The 23,955-nt window shown below is 34.8% G+C and overlaps 3 protein-coding genes and 1 pseudogene across 4 annotated transcripts in view; 1 reads left to right on the forward strand and 3 right to left on the reverse strand.

Annotated features, from left to right (window-relative positions):
• The first annotated feature begins 582 nt into the window (after positions 1-582).
• LOC105326432 (NADH dehydrogenase [ubiquinone] flavoprotein 1, mitochondrial) lies at positions 583-7,791 on the forward strand. The gene is made up of 12 exons (XM_066086342.1): positions 583-735; positions 1,055-1,104; positions 3,076-3,165; positions 3,481-3,629; positions 3,946-4,079; positions 4,351-4,415; positions 4,648-4,752; positions 4,870-5,228; positions 5,676-5,829; positions 6,135-6,189; positions 6,383-6,492; positions 7,557-7,791. The coding sequence occupies exons 1-12, from the start codon at positions 690-692 to the stop codon at positions 7,638-7,640; spliced, it is 1,401 nt and encodes a 466-aa protein (XP_065942414.1). The 5' UTR covers positions 583-689; the 3' UTR covers positions 7,641-7,791.
• A 302-nt stretch (positions 7,792-8,093) lies between these two features.
• Positions 8,094-11,630, reverse strand: LOC105326457 (uncharacterized). 2 transcript variants are annotated; one of them, XM_020066455.3, is made up of 3 exons: positions 11,477-11,630; positions 11,127-11,203; positions 8,094-10,446 (listed from the first exon to the last, which is right to left on the reverse strand). In XM_020066455.3, the coding sequence occupies exons 2-3, from the start codon at positions 11,154-11,156 to the stop codon at positions 8,677-8,679; spliced, it is 1,800 nt and encodes a 599-aa protein (XP_019922014.3). In that variant the 5' UTR covers positions 11,157-11,203; positions 11,477-11,630; the 3' UTR covers positions 8,094-8,676. The 2 variants fall into 2 exon arrangements, with proteins under 2 accessions (XP_019922014.3, XP_065942420.1); XM_066086348.1 differs by lacking the exon at positions 11,127-11,203 and having other exon boundaries at positions 11,477-11,563.
• A 4,653-nt stretch (positions 11,631-16,283) lies between these two features.
• Positions 16,284-18,284, reverse strand: LOC136275357 (uncharacterized; annotated as a pseudogene).
• Positions 18,285-20,736: 2,452 nt separating this feature from the next.
• The window catches only part of LOC109619441 (hypothetical protein), a 47,249-nt gene continuing 44,030 nt past the window's right edge, over positions 20,737-23,955 (reverse strand). Inside the window, exon 11 of the mRNA XM_066086347.1 lies at positions 20,737-22,534. Within this exon, the coding sequence (XP_065942419.1) occupies positions 20,837-22,534 (1,698 nt within the window). The 3' untranslated portion in view covers positions 20,737-20,836. The remainder of the gene's footprint in view (positions 22,535-23,955) is intronic.

Consider the following 23,955-nt stretch of genomic DNA (forward strand, 5'->3'; position numbering starts at 1 on the left):
TCGGTGTTTGATATGAAAATATTTATTAATTTTATTCTTTAATGTTACACATCTGATATAAACACAGTATCTTGTTTTTAAAACATCTGGTCAATTTAGAGATTGGGTATCAATAGCTTCGTAAGACAAATATCAGGAGTGACAATTGCCCATATAATTATTTTTAATGAAAATCGAAGAGGAGATAGCCATCCTTGGTCATCTTCGCTAGCAAAGGGTTTTCGGTCCACTTCGCCCCGTGGACCGAAAACCCTTGGCTAGCGATGATGTTCTTGGTTAACCAAGACTGATATTGGCCGGATGGGCGTGGACAGTGTGAGAAGCACGTAGCATCGTTTTAGAAAGTGGGAGAGGGGCAGACTTACCCGAAATTTTGACAATCAAACGGGAAAAAAACTTGTTGAAATTCCTACTTCGCCAATCTACAAAATCCGAATCGTGGACACATGCATGAAAAAAACCCGTGTATCATTACGTAGTTTAAGATGCTTAATTACATGCATCAATCGTTTTAATGATCGACTAACTTACTGGACGAATCAATGAGATATCATATAAAAAGTTGATATTTTCCGGAGAAAAAATAGCTGTTCGGTAAGGTTCTGTATTTACACTGTGTTACAAAACATTTTAAAGACCTTATAGATTATACAACTTTTCGAAGGACAGTTGCAGAAAATAATGCAAATATGGCTAGCTTGAGCCGAATTCCACTTTCTTTCTCGTGCTTTTCAAGTAAGTAGATAATGCTGAAAATATAAGATTTCTTCAATTAAGATCTTTTTGGTAATGGTAAAGGTTAAAACAGTTACAATTTTTCGAATTTTCTCTGTATATAAAAGGCAACTGATAGAAAAATCTTAGGTTTCTTAAAATAGTGAAATAAAATTCCATTTCTTTTAGTTAATTACTATTTTAGTATATCTATAAAATGTTTGTATATAAATTATATCAGTTTATTCTCGAAGTTGTATAACATACATGCGTCACTGTGTAATTGTATAACAAACAACTGTACATTTTTTCAGAGCATTCATGATTACTTGTATTTTAGGTATTAAGAATTCTCCGGCTCAGCTAGCTATAGTTCAGAAAAGATGTAAAGTAAGTATTGTTACTTAAAAAAACCCTGCACATCAAATCAAAACTTCTCTGTCAGTCTGTCTGTAACAATGATGTCATTTGGTTTATAGAAATAAGTAAATTCTCTTATACTCTGTCCCGAGTTCTTGCTTCCAGTGGAAGTTCCACCACTTTTCCTTGACATAACATATTTCGATAATCATAAATACCTTTGTGCTCAAGCTTCATTCATCCACTAATATGAAAAATGTCCATATAATCTGTTTTGAAATGCCCCCTCTACCACTTTCTTTCACATATATGTATATATTTTTATTATTAATAATCATCAAAAAGCAATGGAAGCATTAACTTATGACAGACTATAGTAAGAAGTTACTGGATAAAGTTGCAGGGAATTAAAGTCTGTCCCAGGCTACTGTTTCCAGCACATTTTGACAAATTTTAAAGAGAAAACACAAACCTGTCAAATAAGTACAATTGTAATTGATACAAGGGAGAAGATCCAAGATTTCTTCATGGACACTTTATTTATTTTAACCAGAGAAATTAACATGGACAATAATAAATTTCTTATGGAGAATTATAATTGGAAATGTTTACATCCTTTCTCCATTCTGGAGTACTTGGGATTCCTCTCAAGATTTTTCAACATTATCATCCAGGTACTTTTCATGTCTTCTGCAATGCAAAATCATGTAGACTTTCTATTTTTGGTGAACGTAGTTTGGGCATAAAGGTTTTAATGAAAATAGTAATATTATGCAAAAAGCAGACACTCGGGACAGAGTATAAATGCATTTTGGTGATTCAGACTCCTAATTAAATCCTAAATCTGACCCAAATTAATATTTGCTATTCAATTTAGGTTACTGTTTCCAAAGTTTATACTCACAAGGGACTTGACTTTTCTGCATCTTATTTTATCTTAAATATAGATGTTGCAGTTACTTGAAAAGTACATATGCTTTTGGACCCTTTTGAGAATCGAAATGTTATACTGTAAAACGAGAAAATATGGCGCACTACAAATTTTAGCGCCTTTGGCGCAACTGCCTATGAGCGCTAAAATTAATAGTGCGCCAACAATTTTCCATATGTATTAAATTTCTTCAAGTTGCAAAACAATAACGTCAGTCCATTTTAAGGCTATATAGAAGTGTTCATATCAGATGCTCTCGGTTCTGTTTGTTTAAACAATTACACAGGTAAACGGTATAGGTTATCGGGTATAAGTGCCTAAACATTGATTAATTAATTCAGTTTTAATTTCTTTTTAATATCTCTCATTAGCACCTTGAAAATTGGGCTTCTCCCACTGCCACTTCCATTTAGCGCCTCGAGGTGAAAATGTGATTAAGCGCGGCGATCGTTAATGCTGACAATACATAATTGATCATAATTTCTTTGACCTCTGATTAGTGGATATAAAGATAACAAGACGATACCTATTTTTTGATTTTCATGGTGATCGAAACTCATGGTAAATGTAGCATTCGATTTCACTTTTAGTTTCGGGACTCTTCTAGTGTTATCCAAGTCGACACGTTAAATTCAAAGTCCGATAACTCAAATTTGTTTACCAACGAAAATTACACATCATTGCCAATAAATGAGGTTTTCATATCTATCTACTGACGATTTACACAAAAGTAAGTGCATTGTTCTCAACGACAGTTTACCGTGCATGCGAGATATAAATCAAAGTCGTTGTGTTCACGTGCTAGAGTGAACACAGAACTAAATTTTGGGCGTGATCGTTTATCAAACAACAACATTTTTTGTATTCTTTTTTAAAGAAAAGATGCATGCGCTAAATTATAATTGCGCTAATGTACTGGCACTTGCGTTTGCGCTAAAATACGTATGCGCCAAATTTTCTCGTTTTACAGTATATTGATCAGTATCTAGAATGATGTCACCAAACACCACACCAGTTATCTTGAATTCCTTCAGGAACATGTAAAAATCTTCATTTCATCTTTATTTTAGAGTACATATGGACCCTTGAAAGATGAGGATAGAATTTTCACGAACTTGTATGGCAGACATGATTGGAAACTCAAGGGGGCCATGTCCAGGGTAATTATTCGGCTTTTTTTCTGCTTTTAGAGGTACTGTAAAAGTGGTTATTTAAGCTGGCGGTTAAATACACGTTTTCTATGGTCAAACAAAACACATGGGTATTAGATACGCAAATGCGTATTTTTATTTTTATCTTATGCGAGGCGGTATTTTGCGCGGTTTCAAGCTTACAGCGTAAATAGTGTAAATTTCCCCCCATGCCTAAATTACCACTTTTACAGCATATAACCCATTAATTAATGAAATACAGAAATTACTCTCAAAAAACACTTCTTAGGTCTTTATCTGTTTCTATACTTTATATTTTAACAGGGTGACTGGTACAAAACAAAAGAAATAATTCTGAAAGGACATGATTGGATCCTAAAAGAGATTACTACCTCAGGACTGAGGGGTAGGGGAGGGGCAGGGTTCCCAACGGGGATGAAGTGGGGCTTCATGAATAAGCCTAGTGACGGAAGGTAAGACTGACAGTGATTGAACTGTATCATCTCAGTGGTTGTCCACCATTTTTTGACATCTTTAAGAGCAGATCTTTTATATCTCAGAAATTAATTTTAAAAAAGAATATGAAAGAACATTTAATTCTTTAATCTTATGGAAAATCAATTTTGACCCTCATCTACATGTATTATGAAAAACTTAACATTGATATCACAAAAATATAACTTAGACAGCTAGTCAGAAAGAGTGTTGCATGATACATATATATATATATACCAAGGATTCCATACCTTTGTCTACTTCAGTTTGTTATTGACCTTTTTTACCCTACAGGCCTAAGTACCTGGTGGTCAATGCTGACGAGGGAGAGCCAGGCACCTGTAAGGACCGCGAGATTATGAGACACGACCCCCACAAGCTGGTGGAGGGGTGTCTGGTGGCTGGCCGATCTATGGGGGCCTGTGCTGGTAAGTACATGCACTCGACAAATAGAGCCAGGGTTAGAACTGTTTGTAGCAATCCAAATTATGAGTGATAGTTTGGTTGCACAATATTAACAACAGCAATATTTCAATCAAATCATGTATCAAGGGTCCTAGTCTGCTCTTTCTATGTTCAGCTTTTTATTTATAGATTAATATCCAGGCTCTTTACATGTATTCTCTTTCGTTTTACACAGCCCTCATTTTGAGGGATATCCTGATTGCTTATTTTGATGTGCATTCTCTCCCTTTGCAGCTTACATTTATATCAGAGGAGAGTTCTACAATGAAGCCTCTAACCTACAGGTTGCCATTAATGAGGTCAGTTATAAAAGTCATACATTGTAACATTTAATTTTTAAAAAAAGAGACGATGTTGTATTACAATTTAAGATTTTTAAAGTAAATAAATTATTATAACAGTAAACACCAAAGAATTTTTTGAAATAGAACTCCCATAAAAATTGAAAAAAATCATCCTTTAATCAAAGATGTATTGCAAATTAATTTATCATCCTATGAATTTCTCACCAATGTTTTGGTCACCTTGTAGGCATATGCTGCGGGTCTAATTGGTAAGAATGCCTGTGGGTCAGGCTACGACTTTGATGTATATGTTCACCGGGGAGCTGGAGCCTATATTTGTGGGGAGGAAACAGTGAGTGGATGCTCTCAAATACACCTTTAACCAGTAATATGTCTAAGTTAATGAAAAATATCAATGTGTCTTTGATCTGTGTATAACTATGAAATCAGTATATTTTTTTGTTTACAGTCTCTGATTGAGTCGTTAGAGGGTAAGGCAGGTAAGCCCCGCCTCAAACCCCCATTCCCTGCTGATGTGGGCGTTTTTGGATGTCCCACCACAGTGGCTAATGTTGAAACAGTCGCTGTAGCCCCGGTAATCTGTAGGCGTGGAGGAGAATGGTTTGCTGGCTTTGGGAGAGAGAGGAACCGCGGAACCAAGTTATTCAACATCTCTGGACAAGTCAACAACCCAGTGACAGTGGAGGAGGAGATGTCCATCAGTCTGAAGGAGCTGATAGAGAGGCACGCGGGCGGGGTCATCGGGGGCTGGGACAACCTGCTGGGGGTCATCCCCGGGGGGTCATCCACACCTATCATACCCAAAAGGTCAGTGGCGGAACATGTATAGTGAACACTAGAGCTATCTTTGGAAAGAACTGTATGCATAACTTCTATTGGAGTAAAATATGTGTTTTAACTGTTCTTTATGGATTTGATAGTTATGTAATTCTGTTGAATACTACTAATCAGACATTGTAAAACTAATGTTGTGAGGAATAACCATTGATCTGTGTGGAATTAAGTGTGGAAATTTTTACGTCTATTTCCTTTCTGTTAAAAGTGTCTGTACCAATGTACTGATGGACTGTTATTTTTACCTCTCTCTTTCACCAGTGTCTGTACTGACGTACTGATGGACTGTTATTTTTACCTCTCTCTTTCACCAGTGTCTGTACTGACGTACTGATTGACTGTTATTTTTACCTTTCTCTTTCACCAGTGTCTGTACTGACGTACTGATGGACTGTTATTTTTACCTTTCTCTGTCACCAGTGTCTGTACTGACGTACTGATGGACTTTGATGGATTGGTCCAGGCTCAGACCGCTCTAGGTACAGCCGCTGTGATCGTCATGAATAAGGACGCTGACGTCATCAGGTGTATCTCCCGACTGATCGAGTTCTATAAACATGAGAGCTGTGGACAGGTGAGGAAATTTGTCATCAGCGCAAAGGGTTATAAAAAAACAGATTGAAAAAGGTTCATATAAAGTTAAAATTCATCAAAAGATTCGCAAAGATAATTGTAAAAAATTTAGATCAAATAGAAAATTCAAATTAAAACAAGTCAATGACAGAGGGTTAAATCTGAAAAAGTATAAATTAGGACTAATAGTAGAGTACAACTTATGAAGTTTCTGGCTGTGTTGTTGACAGTGTATATATAACAGTGGGTCTTTTTTTGCATTTTAAAAATATTATGATTAACATGGATTTATGAATCTATTTACAGTGCACACCTTGTCGTGAAGGAGTTGGATGGATGGCCAAGATCATGAAACGTTTTGGTAAGGAATCTCAAATTAAGTTACATTTATGATGATTTAATATGAACAAAATTTAATTGTGTAAATTGTCTTGATCATCTTCATTCAGTATTGAGTTTAATGTTAAAAATACATTTTTTTTTTAATGGATGAAGAATTCGTTGTGTTTTAGTTAATTACCGGTAGTTACGATAATGTTGTTGATTTTTAACAGAGACTGGGAACTTCCAGGAAGGAGAGATCGACATGCTCTATGAGATCAGTAAACAGATTGAGGGTCACACCATCTGTGCCCTGGGGGACGGAGCAGCCTGGCCCGTCCAGGTAAGATCATGGGGTTTGCTTACTGTAAACCAACGTTTATTTGTGTGCGAGATAATTTTGCTTAATTTGCAAGAGCCTCATCATCAGACATATTTTTCACTTGAATCAACCTTCAAATGTCATCGTTATCAATCTACATCTTGATCACGGAAAGGACTATATGCGGTTTTATGCATTTTTTGCCCCCAAAATCAAAGTTTTAGAAAGAGCTTTAAAAATAAGGTGAAAGATAGTTAAAATCATATTGAAAATAAAGATGTAAAAGTTATCACCAAAGTGACGTCATAATGTAGAAATGACGTCATGAAGATTGCATTGTTTTGATAAATTGATGTTTTGTAGCGAAATATGGGTGTTTTCCGATGGTTTTTCGACTGGGAAACATCGAGCGCAGGCTTGCTCAAGTACCATATTTTAGTATAATGTGTATAACAATCTGAAGAAAAACATATGTTAAAATCGCACTTGAGCAGACCTGCGCTCTATACTTCCGAATACATAATATAGAGCAAAAATGAGAATATTTTCATTTGATTGCAAATTTGCTGGAATTTGGCCATTTAGGTGACGTCATAGATACACAGCGAATGAGCAATGATGACTTAAATCATTATTAAAGTTATAAGTAACCTCTATACAATGATTTGTGAAGATTTTATTTTTTTACGATACTATTTAAAAATTGGTTGAAATCGGGGGCAGATATTTGACGATACCGCACATAGTCCTTTGTCAATGCAAATCTTCATTAAATCGTGAAATAAAGTTGTCACAAGATAAAATTGTCACAGAATAAAGTTGTTGTGAATTAATGTTGGTTTACAGTTTTTTTTTTGAAGAAAAAAATAGATAAAAATGAATGTAGTCAATGTTAAAATTTGTTGACAATTTAAGTATTGTATTCAGTGGTAGCTTTGTTTTGTATGCATCACTTTCTTTACTGGTATTTTATGTGAAAGAAATATTCTTCTATTTCTTCATCTACAGATTCAGATACCAGCTTGTTTTTCCATTTGTCACAAACTTCTTTCAAAGTAATTTCATGTAATCTCTCTTTTTATCAGGGACTAATTCGTCACTACAGACCCGAGTTGTTGGAGAGGATTGAACAGTTCAAACAGAAACAACAGAAGAAGGCGACCGCTTGATGATTAAGACCCTGTCAGGTGTTTGGTTCTGAGTGGACGGGGACATCGAGTGTTAACTTATACAAACTCAACAGAAAACTCTCACTGTGTTATTGACGTGTAAATAATGATACAGAAAAACAAGTTATGAAATAAATGACAATAAACCTTATTTAATGTTTGGTGTTGTTTCAATCAAGCGTAACAGACTTTTAATGTGTTCTTCGCTGTGAACTTTGAAAAAATCACTTTTGAAACAATGAAAAAATGGGGTATGATATAAATGCTATTAGATGAATGTACTAGTTTTCCTGTTTTAAAATTGACATGGTATCAACTGCTATTTGCCAGATTTCATAAATATTTTTTAATTAAACCCCAAAATAAGCAATAAAAAGAACCACTTTACATTGTATACATTTTATTATAGTTAAAAGCAAAAGATATGAAATGTATAAAATAACGATTAATATATACATGTAAATAAAACTGACATTCAATTAAGTGGTAAGCTATGTAATGTGAAGCTTCTTTGGTATGACGGCAAATTGAACACTTATGATTTATAATATCAGAACTTTATCCGAACAAATTTTAATATCATAATTAGAAGATAAAAATTCTGAGTATTTTTTTTACCAAGTTAACATAAGATCTTATAATAAAATTATAAGAACCGACAAATAAAATTATACTAGGACACAAAAAAAATTTAATTTTCTAATTAACGATACAATACACTAACTTTAGTATGTATAATTATTGATACATGTATATGCACATATATTAACTGCACCATTGCTAGAACACACAATTAGACCTTGATTATATAAAACATGTAAACTATAAACTAACACAGGATACATACCGATTGAATATGAAAACTACAATTTCATTTATAAAACAACAAAACATAAGGAACACAAATCCAATCTTTCTAGACCCGTTCACGTTTACAAATTACCAAAATAACTAAAAATGCCAGTATCATAGAAAGGTTATTATATCAGAGAGAGAGAGAGAGAGACGTTATATTCAATTGATCTTCGAGAAAAGTTCACTTCTTGTTAAAAAAGGATAAGAGAGCGCCTTTGATCATCTCAAATCCGATGTCTTCAAGATCCCGCTTCCGCTCCTGCCTGTCCTCCTTCGCTTGCAGCTGCGCAGTACTACCCCCTGGTGTAGATGGCTTCGTAAGGGCCTTTTTAAGAGAACCGATCTCCGTCTCCTCCTCAAAAACTAGATGAAGAGTGTCGTGGATGGCATTTGCGAGAGTAGAGCCGTCATTTGCTGACGCTGTACCAAACTCATTCAATGTTTTGTAAATATTGCCACCCAGAAGCAATGGATTTCCACTTTTCTTGGCACGTTTTAAATCTTTTTCTGAGATCGAACAGGTCTGGTCTGTTGTAGATTTATTTTTAAAGTAAACTTCCATTGTTCTCTCGGGATTTTTAAAGATTTCTCTGATTTTTTCAGCAATTTCTTTAGCTTTCTCTTCAGAAATATGGGCAAGCAAGTTACTTTCCACGAAATAATGCTCAAGATAACCATTCTCTAAACATTCTGCCATGTAGGTGAGCACATTTCCTAGTGCTACTAATATTGTGGAATGACGATCGAAGAGTGTTGAATCCATTTCTCCACATTTGTGATAAAACGCATTGTTCCAGTGGAATGTTGTCAGGATATCTGAATAAGGCCCCAAAAACCCTTTTTGAAGAGATTTCAACAGCAACAGGCAGAGTCTTTGATCGGGACTGAAAGACTTTGCTAAAATTTGTTCTGCTTGATTAAAACCCAGACAGAAATCTTTGGAAGGATTAGGGTCGACAATGGCTGGTTTTGCCACTACGTACGTCTCTGCGTTATAGATCTCATCGATTGTGTTCGGTTTTGGCCAATGCAGATTTTTTCTGTTCATCATCCGCTGTTTCCATTTGTCTAAGGATGGGAGCTTTCCTTCAAGAGGAAAAGCTGCAATAAAATCCTTGCTACTTTTATAGCGATATTGAATGCGATGTACTTTCTCCGAGTCTGAGCCGGACTCTCGTCTACAAATTCTCTTTGAGGGTGGCATACTGCCCTCGGAGGAAGTTGCTGATTTGATTAAACTACCGAGGGTTTGAAACAGCTGTGAAGTGTTGTTGTCCATTGGTATTGCCTTTTCAAGCGTACTTACAAAATTACAAAGAATATCTTTCGTACTGGTCGATAGATTACTGGACTTAATAACCGATTGAAAGTTTCCCGCATCATCTTCTTCGTCTGTTACGGATAGGATTTCAGGATCAAAATCTTCACTTTCTTTGATAGAATAATGAACTTGACTTGTTCCTGGTTTGGCTTCCAGATTAACCTCCAGATGCTTGGAATGCCTTCCCTTTGATATCTTTGGGGCAGTCAAGATAGGTTTTAGCCCACTAGTTATTGGGAAACCTTCCTTCGTAATTTCGAATTCTTTTAGAACCTTGCTGTGGAGATACTTTTCGTCCACTGTGAGACTCTCAGAAAAAGATGTTTTAAGCCTGTCTGTACGTATGTGCACAAAACAAGGCAAATCCCTTCTCTGCTCTAGAGCGTTCACAGGTATAGTGATTGAAGATATAATAAGGTAGTCGAAATCCCCCTCATCTTTGTGGGATCGGAGCCGCAATCCTTTAATTGTGCTGCCTGTCAAAATAACTCGCTCATTTCCGAAATGTGAGGCAAACTTGGTGATGTATTTACAATACCTTTCTTGCCTATCGTCATTTGGAACTGGCTTACTCTGGTCTTCCAAAGTTTTGATATAAGACTCTAGCTTGGTCTTATCCATGTACAAGCTCTGTGGAATATTTGACAAAAAACATGCCTCAGCATTATCAATATCATTGTAAGGCATCATATACCGAAACGTAAAATATAACTACCATAAACAGCATTTACATGAACCGTTTGTTTACCCAAAACGATTCTGTTTCGATTTGTCAAACAATTGCAAATATTATAGCGCAAAAATAGTTATTGCAACCCATACAGTCTGTTCCTACCTCAGACTTCGGTATGATATATGCCGTAGGATTACAATGTAACATGGATTTAAAATATTTTTGTGCAAATTGATTACATGAATATATTATTACTTTTATATACAAAGATCACGATTGTTTATTGTTAAATAATGTCATAATTATTTAACAATAAACTCTGTTTATCAATATCTATAAAAAAAAAAACGTTTTTCATTTCGGTCAATTGTTTGAAAATTGGAAAAAGGCAATATTCCTAAAATCAACGTTTTTCTTACATCGATTTCAACTTTTCTTCGTAAGAATAAATACATATGATGGGATTCAACATTAAGGTGACACAAAGGGAAACTGTAATAATATTGTCTAACTATAAATAAAATAACATCTATTTAATAAACATTTACAAGTTAACCTTTTCAGACACAAAGTCTAGGTTTAATTTTAAGACTGAAGTGGTTTAAAAACCGATAACGATGGAAGAAACCAAAAGTACCTGCAAAGTGGGCTGACTGGATTCCGCCATCTTTGTGTTGTCACTTGGTCTTGTTACTCTCCCCCCCTGACGAACCACTGTCCACGACAATGAAAAAATTAAACAAAAACTAGGGAAAATGGAGAGCTACACAGAATTTTAGCGATCCAAATGGATTGAATACAGTGTAAGCCCGTAAGAGACATAGTTGTATGTCAGGGTGGTTCTATAATTTGACATAAGTCAGAGAAAAGGTTGTTAAAAGTGTAACCATAACATGATTCTTGACCATTACTACAATGTTATCCAAGACTGATACAAGCAAATATGTTATTGAAAAAAATATAATAGAAAGTGTCTACTTATCGTACACGTATATGTATATTCCCGACATGGCTTCCAACGGAACTATCGGGATTTCCACTTTCTAATTTTGCTGCTTAAACGCGGTGTATCCAAGCATGTCTGGACTTTAAACTATTGATTAACATGGTCTGTGTAGAACCAGGCAATCTAATTTTGTATCAGATAAGTTTTACTTTGTACATGCATATATGAACTCTGTTACATGGCTGCGAATAGATAAAGACTGGCTTAATTCTAATTATTTGATTAATCAATAAATAAATAAATTAATCAATCAATCAATTATAACTCTTAAAGTAAGACATCTGAATGTACTGATTGAGCTCATTTGATTTCACAGCATTATTTTAGACAGGTTCCTACAAACTTGAGTTGTAAATAAGCCTAGTTAGGATGAGTTCCAATCAAAGAATGTTGCAGACAGTTGAATCGGTGTTAGTTGTTTCAATAAGGAGAATACCAAGGATTTAATCTCAGGGATTAAGCATGGAATGTATTGACAAATAGATTTTTTGATGTCATAATTCCTGAATTTACAGAGTTTTAGGGTTTTTTTTAAACCAAGGCTTATGGGCTAATCTCGCCGTGTCAATGTTGGCAACACTGTACATTGTTCAACATTGACCTACTCAGCTAGAATAGCTATAAAGCTAATTTTATGCAATTAAAATGCGAAAAAATGCACAACAATGTGGTTTTTAAATATTTTATTGCATATTGTATCAGGTCGAGACCACTATATTTTGTGACGTCGGCATAAATTTGCATACTAAATTAGGCACCTGTTTACTTTTATCGACAAACCAATCAGGTGAATGAGTTGCAAGGTATTGTGGGCTACTACAAGTTTCAGTGTATACAAAGCGTATTGAAAATATATACCATTTTGAATTGTCCTTTGGAAACTCATTTTGAATGATTTTTCAGAATTTATGAAAGTAATATGGACAATTATGTCTGAACTTCAATTTCTATGCTCACATTTAAAAAATATTGCATATGAGGACTTATATCAACCTATTTAAATACCCCATTGTCAATGTTCAAAAGAGAGGTACGTCCTATTGAATTAAAAGCAGTGAGTACTGGTTTTTTTCACGTGATACCCCATAATTGGGACAACATTAGTAGAACCACGCGTTGATATTTTCTTCAGGGACATTCATCAGAATGCTTAACGGACAAAATACTTTATGCTGCATATAGCTTGTGCTTCTGCGTTTGTATATTTGTGCATTTCTACCACCGTGGCTACTAGTATTCACGTATGTTAAATAATCTACAGTTACCTGTATTTATTTCTAGTGCACAATGATAAAGTCACCAATACACAAATGTGATGTTTTTTTTCTTATCAAAATAAGTTTGTACTTGTATGCGTATGTTTGTCAGTCGTTTGATACTGATCATTTTTGAAGCAACAATTAATCAACTAAAACAACAGTATTTTTTAATGTGAGCATGGAACAAAGTTAATGGTACGTAATCTTTAATTTTTTACCTTCTAAAGTAAAAATCAAGATGTACAAACATTCCGGCAAGCAATTAAATATTGTGTATAAAACAGACAAATACCACGTGCGTTTGTTGAATCGTAAACACGTTATAACCGTCATGCATTGCAACTCATTCACTGGATTGGAGAATCTGTTTGCCAAAAATACTGTCACGTGTTAAATAATGCTATCCATATAAGGTAGTGTACCCGACCTGTGTATACATATACAACATACAAAAGGTTTGAACAAATGTTCATATAACTTATGAGGTCTCCACATTGACATTGTTCATGAATACGATTAAAAACAGCTTTCATTTTATACTTCACAAAAGTTCACAAAAGATTAAAAAAAACATAGGAGATTATATTTTTGATGATAATATAACATTTTGAACAGCAGCAAAATTTTTGTATAATTTAATTGCGTCTTTTTGTATTATTGTCACATTGATGGAGTTTAAGATGGTGTTTAAACACACATGCATTCTGTTTCACACCAAAATACACACTAAAATCTACCAATGAATGAAATGATGTAAAACTCGTACAAAAATGAGTTAGGGTGGGGATGATAGGAAGTTGAGTTTGGAAAAGCATATCAAGCAAACTGTGAGCCTAATGAACGATCTCTTTGTCTACTACCTGGCCCAAGGTTATATATTGACCTCATATTATGAAAGATCATTTAACAACATTAACCTTTTATCAATAAATTGGATCTTTAGTCTGTTGATTCGTATAGTTTTTAACAGGGAAACTACTATTTGAAATTTCGAAGCAAGTTCAGGCCCCAAAACCATGTTATAGAGATTGATCTCTGTTCAAAAACCTTCTTCTCTTGTTAGACCATAATTAATCACCTAATAGTCTACGGACTTTTCCGTTTTTTCCGATTACGACAAAGAGCACAAGGCGGATGGTCAGTAGAGAATGCTCACTCCTCCTGATCCTATCTTTATCTTTTTATAGGTCCGTGTTGCTCTGCTTTGAATTTATATTTCGTTTTATGGATTTTTGAGATGGTTGACACATGCATGTGGAGATAAAACCAAATGCATGGTTATGATGTTCACGATGTCCTCTACCAGAATTATGAAATTCATGGCCTTCCTTGAATCACGGATTCAGACCATAGGGCGCGGGGGCAATATTACCATAGTGTGAAAATGTATTAATTAATCTTAGAAAATCTTCTTCTCTACTTCCACAGCCGGGCGAGATAAAACTATATGCATGGTATTATACATGTATCAGGAAGTTCTCAACCTAAATTGTGAAATTCATGACAACTTACGTCAGGGTTCAGGCCCTCGGATCGGGTGGGGACGATGTGATCAATGTGAAAATACATGTTTTAAAATATTTTCTTCTGTACTTTTACAGTTGTGGAAGATAAACTAAATGCATTGTTATTATCATGATGTCCATTATGTCCTCTTTGATTATGAAATTCACTGCCCCAGGGTCTTTATTTGGTTGGGATGACAAATATGGACATATATTGATCATGTGGGTTTTTTTTTTAGATCACTTGAGTCACACGGGTAACCTAACGCCGTTAGTCGTCCGTGAACAATTTTACATGTTTAAGGTCAGAGGACACGTTCCTCAAGCATCTTTTTTGTATCTCATCGTTACAAAGAGTTCCAGTAAAATTATTATTATTAAAAAACCGTTCTTAATTTGCTTCAAATTTCATTCATTTGTAGATATATGCCTAAATTGCCATGTGGTTAGAGCGGAGGTCGCTCCCTGCTAGGAGCGCAGTTTTCATAGGTCGTGAGTTCAAGCCCCAGCCACGACTCCAATATAGTGAATTTTCCTGTGCTGTATATTTTTTATATCAGCAATTCAAGTGTATTTTCAAAAAGGATACTTTAGAATTGTGCAGAAATGCCTGGTAACGTATCCTAATTTTTTGCAAGAAAGCGTGTCAAAGTAGTAGTAAATCAATAACAAACTCCTGGAAAAAGTTATATAAAATTGAGGAACGTGTCGTCTGACCTTAATTTCACCTTCAAAACCAAAAGGTAAGTAGTCAATTGGCCATATTGAATATGTGTTCTTTTTTAAGGAAATCTACTTTGTTTAATTTTTTTTACTCTTCATTGTCGATCAAAACGGTAATTTCACCTTTAAAATGACGTAAAATTGTAAAAAATTCAAACGTAATGTCAGAGGCGAGTTCAACAGAGCAAGCGCTCGCGAGCGCTCGCCAAAATTCGCTATACCCGCAACACAAATTTTGGCGAGCGATCGCGAGCGCTCGCTCTGTTGAACACGCCTCAGGTGTATTGATACATTTTTGACGTTAGTCTTACTATGACGTAGGCAACATTCCTTAAACGATATAAAATAATTTTTTTAGCCAATCAGAAAGTGCGTTACAACCAGAATTAAATTAATATAATGTAAAAACTCCACAAAATACACAGTTAAATTTGTACCTTGTACAGTATATACCTATACTATAATATATGACTTTTTATATATTAAACGATGCCTGTTGATGGCTTAAACTTTATATTTATTAAAAATTTCTTAAACCAAAAAACCCCAAATGAATACACCTAAGATTTATAATTTGAATAAGCTAAGTTTTTGTGACATGCTTGCAGACATCCCTACGTCAAATTAGCATATCAACTATTATTATGTTCAGGAATTTTATTAAAATAATATTTAAATAAAACCCCGAATTAAAATAAAAAAAAAAACACACTTCACGTTGTATACAATTTTATTCGAGTGGAAAGCAAAGGGTATCATAAATCAGCTGTCTTACATATGAGATTAGTTGTGAAATCACGCAGTGTTAAAACTCTTTGGTTGACGTTAACAAAGTCCACATCGATGATTTACATATCACAAGTCAGTATTTTAGTAATAAATATCAATACCAATTTTGGAAATAAAAAATCTGAGTATTAAAAAAATATAATATTTCATTAAAAAAATCATAAGAACCGACACATACTAGTAACATAACTGTGTTACACATACCTATTTCAAAATGAATAATACAATTCACCTTCTTTATTGTATTCCTAAGTATAATAACATCTATTTTCTGATGGGAAATGATTGTTATTCACACGCGCATGACTAAACAGAAATATTCGCAATTCAAAGCATGACAAAACTGTCGGCGTAAGAATATACATATTATTTTATTTGTCAAAGCCCGTTAAAGATGTACTTCTCAATTTTTTAAAACAATATATTAATTAATGTGATAAGTGCTTTGCTTAGCTTTAAAAAAATTGTATAATAATAATTTCTACCTCATTCATTAAGGTGTTTCATGTACTTTTGCTGCTTTTTTGCATGAATTATTTCTTGACTGCTCTGGACTAAAGAAACACTATACTCTGTTCCAAGATATCCTCGATTCACATTTTGTTTAATTACTCGATAGCTATAAATACCTCAGGGTTCAAACGATGTCATTAAAAAGTATAAAAATATACTTTTTTCGGTGCTCCATTCGGGATACGAAGTTACCTACATGTAGCATTGCAATAAAACAATAATCTTCAATGCTAGCTACCTTCACACACCTCACTTGCCAAAAAGGGAGAGGAAGGTGGATGCGGCAGTCTGTATTCCCTCAGCTATCAGCCCGATTAGACCATTACCTGATGTGGATGGCCCCGCAGATTTCTTGAAAAAAGACCCTTCTCCTAAGATATCCGTTTCCTCGAGAAGAACTAGACACAGCGTGTCGAGTAAGGCATTTGCGAGAGAAGAGTCATCATTCGCCCTTTGAAACTCTGACCATGTTTTGTAAATATTGTCTGCCAGAAGCACTGGATTCCCACTTTCCTTGGCACGTTTTAAATCTTTTTCTGAGATCGAACAGGTCTGGTCTGTTGTAGATTTATTTTTAAAGTAAACTTCCATTGTTCTCTCGGGATTTTTTAAGATTTCTCTGATTTTTGCAGCAACTTCGCGAGCATTCTCATGAGAGATATGGGCAAGCAAGTTACTTTCTATGAAATAATGCTGAAGAAAACGTTTCTCTAAACATTCTGCCATGTAAGTGAGCACATTTCCGAGTGCTACAAATATTGTGGAATGACGATCAAAGAGTGCTGGATCCATTTCTTCACATTTGTGATAAAACACATTGTTCCAGTGGAATGTTGTCAGAATATCTTCATAACACTCCAAAAATCCTTTTTGAAGGGATTTCAACAGCAACAGGCAGAGTCTTTGATCGGGACTGAAAGACTTTGCTAAAATGTGTTCTGCTTGATTAAAAACCCAGACAGAAATCTATGGAAGGATTAGGGTCGACAATGGCTAATTTTGCCACTAAGTACATCTCTGCGTTATAGATCTCATCGATTGTGTCCGGTTTCGGCCAATACAGATTTTTTCTGTTCTCCATTCGTTGTTTCCATTTGTCTAGGCATGGTAGCTTTCCTTGGAGAGTAAAAGCTGCAATAAAATCCTTCCTACTTTTATAAAGATATTGAATGTGATGTACTTTCTCCGAGTCTGAGCCGGTGTTGGAATCTCATCTACAATTTTTTTTGCGGGTGGCATACTGCTCTCGGAAGAAGTTACTGATTTGATCATACTACCAGTGCTCTGAAACAGTAGGGAATAGTTGTTGTCCATTGGAAGTGCCCTTTCAAGCATACTTACAAGATTACAAAGAAGATCTTGCATATTGGTCGACAAAGTACTCGACTGGACAGCTGATTGAAAGTATTCCGAATCATCCTCTTCGTCTAATACTTATAGGTTTTCATAATTAAAATCTTCGCTTTTCTTGATAAAATAATGAACTTGACTTGTTCCTGGTTTGGCTTCCAGATTAAACTCCAGATGTTTGGAATATCTTCCCTTAGATATCTTCGGGGCGGTCAAGATAGGTTTGAGCCCACCAGTTATTGGAAAACATTCCTTCCTAACTTCGAATTCTTTTAGAACCTTGCTGTTGAGATAATTTCCGTCCACAGTGAGACCCCCAGGAAATGATGATTTAAGCTTGTCGTCTGTAAGTATGTGCACAAAACAAGGCAAATCCTTCCTCTGCTCTAGAGCGTCCACAGGTATGGTTATCCCGGATATAATAAGGTAGTCGAAATCCCCCTCATCTTTGTGGGAACGGAGCCGCAATCCTTTAATTATGCTACCTGTCAAAATAACTCGCTCATTTCCGAAATGTGAGCCAAACTTGGTGATGTATTAACAATACCTTTCTTGCCTATCGTCATTTGGAACTAGCTTACTCTGGTCTTCCAAAGTCTTTATATAAGACTCTAGCTTGGTTCGTTGTTCGACGGACATCTTATCCACGCACAAGCTCTGTGGAGTATTTGAAAAGAAATCACGCTTTCACTAACAATATCATTGTAAGGCACCATATACCGAAACGTAAATATATAACTATTACAAACAGCTTTCACATGAAACTTTATCTACCTTAAACAATTTTCTTTCGCTGTTGAACAATTGCAATATAAAAGAGCAAAGATAGTCATTGCAAACCACTTTAGTTTATTCCCACATCAGACGAATAGAAGTATGACCAAATTATTGACTATGGTATGATAAATGCCGTGGAATCGTGGAATTTCATTGTAATTTGACTCCAATCATTTTTCTTTGTGCGAATCGATTACATGCTTTAAATATCACTTTTACAAACAAAGTTTACGACGTGTTTATTATAAAGAAATGTCATAATAAGATAGCAATGCTCATCAATGTTTATGAAAAAATGTTTTCATTCCAAACAACAAAAGTATAAAAAGGTCAACATTCTAAAACACCCTACATTTTCCTCATATCAATTCAACTTTTCTTCGACGATAAAATGCAAAACATTATTATAATTATAAAATTCAACATAAAGTTACACGCTGAGGAAGGTGGGACAGACTACAATATTATTTTCTAACTGCAATAGAACTATAAATAAAATAATAGCATCTATTTAATTAACATTCATAAGCTGACCTGTTCAGACACAAAGTCTAGGTTTAATTTAAAGACTGGAATCGTTTAACTGATATCAATGGAAGAACCCAAAACTACAGGTACCTGCATGGAGAGTTGATAGGATTCCTCCATCTTTGTGTCGGCACTGGATCTTACAATTAACTTCCTCTTTTTCCCGCCTACCAACCACTGTCCAAGACAATGAAAAAAAAAAATAAACAATAAACTAAGTAAAAGTGAGAGCACACAGTATTATAGCGATTCAAACAGACTGAATACAGTGTAAGCCCTTAAGAGAATTAATTTCATAACAGACATGTATGCCGGTGTGTATCTTTAATAAGACACAGGTCGGAGAAAAGGATATTAAAAGTGTAATCATACATGTAAGTGATCTCCAAGATTTATAGAGGCAAATAGGTTTTTGATTAGATATAATAGAAAGTGTCTACTTATCGTACACGTACATGTATATTCCCGTCATGGCTTTCATCGGAACTATCAGGATTTTCCATAATTTTGCTGTTAAAACGGGGTGTATCATAGCGTGTTTGGACTTAAAACTATTGATTTATATGGCCTTGTGTAGAACCAGGCGTTCTATTATTATATCTGATAAGTTATACTTTGCACATAAATATATAAACTCTATTGTATGGTTGCAAAGAGACAAAGACTTGCTTAATTTTAATTATTCGATTTATCAATAAATAAATAAAACAATCACTTATAACTCTTTAAGTAAGACATCTGAATGACCGGACATACTGATGGAGCTCATTTGATTCCACAGCATCATTTTAGGCAGGGTTCTATAAACTGGGTTTGTGAATCAGCCCAGTCAGGGGGAGTTCCAACAAAGACTGTTACAGGCACTTGAATCAGTGATAGCCGTTGCAATAAAGAGAATACTGTAGATTTATTATTTGTGATTAAGCGTGGAATGTATTGGCTAATAGATTTTTTTTAATGTTATAATTCTTGGATTTTTAGAGTTTTGGTTTATTCTAATCAAGGCTTATGGGCTAATCTCGCCGTGTCAATGTTAGCAAATTGTACATTGTTCAACATTGACTTACCCAGTAAGTATAACTGTGAAGCTAATTTAATGCGATTAAAATGAAAAGAAATACACAACAACGTGATTTTAAAATATTTTTTGCGCATTGTATATATACGACATACAAAAGGTTAAAACAAACGTTCTTACATGTACAACTTATGAGGTTTCTACATTTACAATGTTCATGAATATTATTGAAAGCAGCTTTCCTTTAAAGTACTTTACATTAAGTTCACAAAAGATGCAAAATAGATTTAAAAAAAAAAATAGGAGATTAAATACGATTAAATGCATTAAATTTTTTTTTATGAAAATATAACATTTTGAACAGCTGTAGAATTTTTGTAAAATTAAATTGTGTCTTATTGGTTTATTGTCACATTACTGGTGTACAAAAAGACAACAACAAACGAAAATCCATAAAACAAAATACAAACTCAAAGCAGAGCAACAGATAGAGGTAGGAGCAAGTGTCTAGGAGGAGTGAGTATCCTAATTCATGATTAATAATTTATATTTATTTTTATTTTAAATTTTAAATTAATTTATAATTAATGATTTATAAATTTAAAATTATTTTTAACAGTAAAACAATATGGGTAAGATTGAATAAAAACATACATTATGTTTTACACCAAAATACACACTAGGAAGTATAAAATATACCAATGAATAAAATTAAAACATCGAAATCACTCACAATCAAAAGTTCATAACCTTGGCCTTTTAAGGTTCAGTTTTTTTAAACTGTCATAGCTCACTTTCAGTCAAGAGTTGTCCATGTGTTATATAACAAAAGGAGTCTCTGCAAGCTTGCTGTCTTCTAGGTTCTGTAAATATTGAGAGTTACTTAAATTCATACTTGAACACTTTCACCTTGTTAGACATTTCTTGTCCAACATACAGATTATTTTTATCACTCACACATACACAGCGTGAAGACTTTATCTCTTGGTCCATTGCGAATAGCCGACTCAGAAAATGGCCGTCCTGACTAATGATTACTACAGTGCCATTGGATAAAAGCCCAACACTAATTAGGATGTTTCCAGAACAGTCAGTGCATATTCCATAAGGATGGAATTCTGGCTCTTGGCCTCTATAGGAGAACCTGTGTTGTCCTGCTTTACTGACCACTACTACCGCTTGCTTCTCATCGTCGGATGCGCAGATATCTCCATTGATGTTTTCTGTGATGTACAATGGAGAATTATAGATTGCTTGACGTTTTTTATCCATCTGTATGTTCTGTATTTCTTTCCCGTTTTTATACCTGGTGACTTTAGCCTCCCGGTCCTTTCTCATGCCCACCAGTACGTCCCCATTGATGTGGGAGGAGTGAATGCTGAGTGGTTCCCAGTCCTCCGTTTTAAAAAATTTACTGATTCTATTATTCTGTGGTATCTTATTGATAATTCTTTTTATCTTGTCTGTGTAGAGCAGATCCCCAGTCGGTGTGACTGTGTGGTAGCCCTCATCTTTACCATTGGTCTGTATCTTCTGTAGCTGATTCCCTTCTGGGTCTGTTTGGACAAGATTACCACCATCATCACTGGCCCAGACTCTGCCTGATTTATCCACAGACAAATACCAAGTGCTGTCCACACCTGGTACTTTGAACGCCCTCACCTCGGAGACAATTGGCCTCTTTATCGCGTCAGCTCTTTGTTCTAGTTCTCCCTGCGCCCCTGCAGGATTCAACTGTGAAGAAGAAGAATCCTTTTCCATGGGTTTTATTTTTCTTTTTTCCTCTTTAACGCTAGGAACAACTATACTTCCAAGTAATTTGCCAACATTATCTTTGCTGAATTGGCCAAATCTGTATTTCGGTAGATTAGGTTTGGTTGTTTCTGGTATAGGTTTAACCTCCAGGCTGCATGCAGCAGATAAACCTCCGCCATCGGTTATGGGAAAGTTGCCACGAAAATCCCCGACAAGTCTTTCAAGGTATGCAACGTATTCTTTATAAGTTGTTTCTTGGGGTTTTAACTGTTTGTGAAGTGAGTCTTCAATTAAATTGGCATGTTCTAATTTTTCTAAAGTTGCTTTGTCTACCAGACTCTTGAGAGACTCGGCTTCATCTTTTATAGAATCTCTAATGCTGTCCATGATCATTTTTATTTCTTTGGCATCTTCCTCGGTTTCCTTTTTCAATTCTTGTGCTGTTGGGAGGAAATATCCTTGGATTTCGGAGATTTTCTTACCATTAGATTCAAACTTCCCTGCAAAGATGTCCTCCAGATCATTGAATGTATGTCCTAGGTGGTTTTTCATCGTTGTGCACTTGGAACATAAGGGTACATTGCATTCTTTGCAAAGAATATCTATATTTCGAGTAGGATGGAGTGTGCATTTCTTCACCGGAAGTTGACATTTACGTTGATTAAATAGGACTACTTCGTGGTGCCTTGTCATCGGATTCCTCGGATGTTCATCTTTGCATTCTTCACACAATTTTCTGTGACATGGATTGCAGTAAAACTGGCAGTACTTCCCACAACCTTCATTGCCGCATTCCAAAAAGTGCTGAGCTGATGTTACCATCTAAAAAGAAATTTCAAAATTTCAAAATTTTAGTAAAATAAATAAAATCTAGGACTTTTGTTGATGATAGACAGTAAATTGACAAATTCGGGGAAACGCTAAAAACTAATTGCAGTTTGACCAATATTTGAACTTCGAGTGCGAGTGAATTTATCCATAATATTTTTCATTGGCATGCGTATTCTATGCTCAAAAGAAAAATTAGCACCCGCCATTTGGTTATTATTTCCAGAAGTTCTTGGCGACATATCTCGCCGTTGACGATCAAGCTCTTTAATTTAATCATATTTTTTTTCAGTGGGGCATTTCGCTAAACTTCCTTTAAACAGGATGACTGCATGACTTAATTCGTTATTGATCTTGTGATCTTGCAAAAAAAAAATATTTAAAATTAAAGTGATGACAGCAGAACACTTGGGTTTGCTGCTTTTAAAACAAGATTTATATATCTATAATTAATTGAGCTAGTTTTGACTTATTTCTCCAACTGTTAGCTAGATACATGTACTTAGTTCTGCGTTGTCCTTACATTAAGTTGCCGGTAATTAATAAAATACCCCCCCCCTCCATGAAACTATGAACTGACACTCAGTAAACAAACTCTCTTTATTAAAAAGTTTGAGTACATGTACATCGAGTCATGTTGAATATAGTATCAGCTAGTGCGGAGCAAACAATTGATGTGCATGTGCTGCAAGACAACGCTTCATGTAATCATGATTAATGCGCTTTATTAATATATATATGTATTTTTGACGGATTTATAGATATATTTTTATTTCTATTTGCACTCGGTTGCCTCGAGAAAAGAGGATAAGGAAAGTTTACATTTTCTTATTTCTATATAAATGTATATTCACTCATCCCTGAAATGTTTTCTCATAAATTTTACATAACATGTATTTAAAATGTTTTTAAAAAATCATGTAAATAATTCGTGCCCTGAAGATTTTTCTTAAAAATCCAACGATAAGGTGTGATGTTTCTTTACATCTACTTATTTCTGTTTTATCTCACACTTCAATGTGTAAAGAAATATCCTGTAAAATGTTGATTGGGGGAGGGGGGGGTGACTATCTAAATTATTTTATAAAATCTTACAAACAATAGTTAACTGCTCTTATGCAGGCAAAGTGACGAATTTCTAAACACTTGTTGACAAAATTTGTTCAGAATTAAATGTCTTCTGATTTGTTTTCAAGAAAAAGGGGCTGGGCCATTCAATAAGGGGATATAAGGACTTTAAGGTCTTTTATCTATAGCCGTTTACTGAGTGCTATTTTGTAAAAGGCTATTAAAGCTGAATTAGGTATAATATGTTTGTATATCCTGTCAATATTATGATTTTCTCTTGAGTTACCTAATTAGGGTTTTTTAGGGGCCAGAAGTAACCAAGCTTAACCTTTTCTATCTTTTTTCCA

This window comes from Magallana gigas, chromosome 5 (genome assembly GCF_963853765.1).
Source record: "Magallana gigas chromosome 5, xbMagGiga1.1, whole genome shotgun sequence".
NCBI lineage: Eukaryota > Metazoa > Mollusca > Bivalvia > Ostreida > Ostreidae > Magallana > Magallana gigas.

Excerpts from the sequence above, each read along its gene's own strand:
- LOC105326432 (XM_066086342.1), top strand. The coding sequence starts at position 690 with ATGGCTAGCTTGAGCCGAATTCCACTTTCTTTCTCGTGCTTTTCAA. Across the intron at positions 3,166-3,480 it reads TCAAGGGGGCCATGTCCAGG|GGTGACTGGTACAAAACAAA; the intron begins GTAATTATTCGG and ends ATATTTTAACAG. Across the intron at positions 6,493-7,556 it reads GAGCAGCCTGGCCCGTCCAG|GGACTAATTCGTCACTACAG; the intron begins GTAAGATCATGG and ends TCTTTTTATCAG.
- LOC105326457 (XM_020066455.3), bottom strand. The coding sequence starts at position 11,156 with ATGGCGGAATCCAGTCAGCCCACTTTGCAG. Across the intron at positions 10,447-11,126 it reads CCAGTCAGCCCACTTTGCAG|AGCTTGTACATGGATAAGAC; the intron begins GTACTTTTGGTT and ends AATATTCCACAG.